The following is a 3,326-nucleotide window of genomic DNA, read 5'->3' as shown; positions in this document are numbered from 1 at the left end:
CGTAAGTGTTTTTTTTCGAGAATTTTACTTCGAGAAGTTTGCTACAAATGGTGGAGCTATGATAGGGCGGATATTCTTATTCAGCACAGGTTCCCACTGCTATAAGAACACAGGTAAAGTAGAGCGAATAAAGGCCAATCCCGCTTCTGATAAACAAGATTAATTCTGGTTACGTACGCTCAATATAATTGGATCAAGATTTGGGCTGCGACGTCCATGTACATCACGTGCATGATCGCTTCGTTCATGTTCCAACCACATCACACGAGATAAGAATTTTAATCGCCTTCTTACGAAAATAATAAAGTGTCGCGTCAATGCGAAAGATTACACGAATAAATTCTCGTAATTCCATCCAATAATCTAGCCTGATTCCTTAAAAAAACGTTTCGGTGAAGTGTTTGGATAATGCATTGCTCAATTCGGTGAAATTCATTCTCACAATTTGGATCAGCAACTGGCCTGATATTCCATTCTATTTCTCTTTAAAACAATTGGATACAGTAAGCGTTTACTAGTACCGAAATGAGGAAAACATATTCCATGACCTTCTATACAAGACACAGATGAAAAAACGCAAACAACTTGACTTTTCCAATGGTTATTTAACAAGGTTTAAGATAACCTTATTTCTGGGAAACATCAGAAATAACGAATTTGTAAATAAGCTTACGGAAACGTCATGCTTCGAAGCTAGGATGACAATAGATCCGCCGGAATTTTTGACAAGAAATAAATGCATGAATCCTCAATCAGATACCCCTCCGTTATAATAGGACGACCCAGACAATGAACCGAGTGTGTTTTTCCATGAGTTATCAATAAATCAATCTATCAGCAGTCTCACGGTAATCATTGGAATTCCCAAATTCAAGTGTTATTGAATGTTGAATTATTGTTGCGTATCGATGGTTTCATTCTTATCACGATGTGACCAAAAAAAAGGTGATAAAATGCCGTACTCCAAATCATTGTTTTTTTTTTTTTTTTTTTTTTATTGTCTCCTCACAAAATCAGTACATTCATATATTTTAATTTTAAATTAAGATTGATCTATTTCAACGTTAGAATTTATTTATGTGGATAATTAAATTCTCATTTTTTGGAATTTTCTTAGCTTAAAAAAACTTTTTTTAATTCCATTTCGCAGCAAGCACCGCAAGACCCATAGTCGTGACTACAGTAGCGGCCAAAGAACCCGCTCCATTACATTTATCGTTATCGCAGAAGTGAACTTCAGCATCTTTGATTCCCATTCCTTTGATTTTTGAGCCTGCAGATGGGCCAAAATTTAAATCTTCGGGCTTGCCGCATCCGCGCACTACGAATGTTCCATTTTCTGAATGAGTGAAAATCGAAAGGAAGCATTAGTCATTACAATTACAAAAGCTTGATCCTTGATAATCAATCAACAATACGATTGAACGTTTTATTGAAGAGCACGATCGCACTTACTGGATGTTACCAAAACTTGTTTCGTGCATTGCTCTCCGGACCAACATTCTTTAAGAAGATCATCGGAGGGTTTGAATGAATCACCGCACGTTGTATTTTTCGGTTCATCGTGACAGTTATAACACTTGAGCGCCTCTCCTGAAAATAAAAAATAAACTATTCTGAATATTTCTGACAAATCGTGAAATTCGCGTCTCGTTTTTTCAGTGAACAGCTTTTGTTTCTTCATCCGAGATTTAATCCGAGAAAACATCTTGAAATAATTTCTTCTACAAGGTTCTCACAAGAAACGAATTTTTCTACAACGAATTTTACGAATTTCCTCACACCGAGTTGATACAGTCTCATTCTCAAATGAATTACAAAAATAAAAAGTATGAATGAAAAATAGAAAATTTCTCTTTTATTAATATACAAATTGAGAAGAAATTTTGGAAAACGGAGATAATGAAACACTTGCCTGATGCGAAGAAGGCTACCAAGACGACGAGGGCAAGGTACGACTTCATTTTCTACAAGTCCTTGTTATCCAGTTGGCTCTACGATAATTGACAGCGAGATCTTTTCAGAGCAGAGATTCGTGTACGACTAAATACACCCACCGTTTTTTCGTTCAATATATGAGGTATTTTATATTCTCGGGGGAGCTTCAAGATACCGTTCGACAAAAATCGCACCTCTTCTTGGAAAAGTACGACATACGCTTGAACCGGCAATTGTTGATTAGATATGGGCGAGTTGAAACGTTCAGATAGGACCTCAAAATTCGGTGTAACTATGTCACAATCTCCGAATGAATCATACGGCCATGGTTCATTTTTATCAGTGATAATATCTAATCGTATCTAATCTCACTCAAATCTGTCGTTGGTGATCCGCTATAAGACCATCATCTATGTCAAAATTCAAATTGGTCACATGAGATTTTAAGAAAAATGGTTTAATCGTCTCTCATGAATTGGTCATATATAACGATTGAACGTACTTATAAAGTTTTAGTGGAAAAATATTTTGGTCAAATGAACGAAATGAGCTGTTACCTGCTAAGTGTTCTTGAAAACAACGAACAAACTTTTGTTTGTGGGTGCTTTCGTGGAGATATCTCCATCACTTGAAACTACGAAGTTTGCGTAATATACTATTCTTATAACTTTTCACTTTTGCGGAGGTGAATATCGTTCGATTGTACTTACGAGGCACGGGAATTCTTGGTATCACGATCAAATAGAGGGTGCGGATACTCTCAATTATATTGTCACGAATTGATGTCATCAGATGAATCAGGAGGGGAAATTTCGTTTTCGGGATGGTGCGAGTATTGGCTAATCTTTCAATAAGTCTTCACGTATTGATAACCCAGTTTTAAAAGCTATCGAAGATTTTTTATTGAGTTCATGACTGCAGTTGTAAGAAGAGTTGACAAAACGTTGTTTTGCTTAGAGTGACAAAGAAAAATATTGACCTTCGATAATGAATTGTATAATCGTGGACTGGCTGTGGCAAATGATACTCTTTTTGTTTGAAGGGTCGATAATATTTAATGGATGACACGTCGTTTTAAATCGACGGTAAGAAGTTTTTCTGGTCCCGATAGACCAATTTCTATTATCAGTTCTTGGGTTAGCCAGACACACTGCGCTTCCCCCGTTCGTTATTTTTCTCGTTCTTAAAGAAGCAATTGAACGGACCCGGTGTTCGATTCGTTCCGTTCGGAAATGGAAAATAAACGATTGGCAAGATCGAGAGAAGGAGCGAAAGGGAGCGAACTGCTACTCACGAGCCCTTCTCAATCTTCCAGCTCGGAAGAGCAGAGCTCTTAGACATTGGTGTACTCAGCGTCCGAAGATGTGACGGTGTGTTTTATTTCGATT

The 3,326-nt window shown here is 37.1% G+C and overlaps 1 protein-coding gene across 1 annotated transcript; it reads right to left on the bottom strand.

Moving 5' to 3' along the window:
* Window positions 1-979: 979 nt before the first annotated feature.
* LOC122409272 (uncharacterized) lies at window positions 980-2,068 on the bottom strand. Its single transcript, XM_043416685.1, has 3 exons — window positions 1,916-2,068; window positions 1,456-1,593; window positions 980-1,339 (listed from the first exon to the last, which is right to left on the bottom strand). Exons 1-3 carry the CDS (start codon window positions 1,962-1,964, stop codon window positions 1,134-1,136), a joined length of 393 nt encoding a protein of 130 aa, XP_043272620.1. The 5' UTR covers window positions 1,965-2,068; the 3' UTR covers window positions 980-1,133.
* Between the last annotated feature and the right edge of the window lie 1,258 nt (window positions 2,069-3,326).

Source organism: Venturia canescens, chromosome 4 (genome assembly GCF_019457755.1).
Source record: "Venturia canescens isolate UGA chromosome 4, ASM1945775v1, whole genome shotgun sequence".
NCBI classification, from domain to species: Eukaryota; Metazoa; Arthropoda; class Insecta; order Hymenoptera; family Ichneumonidae; genus Venturia; species Venturia canescens.
This window is presented reverse-complemented; position numbering and strand designations above follow the sequence as displayed.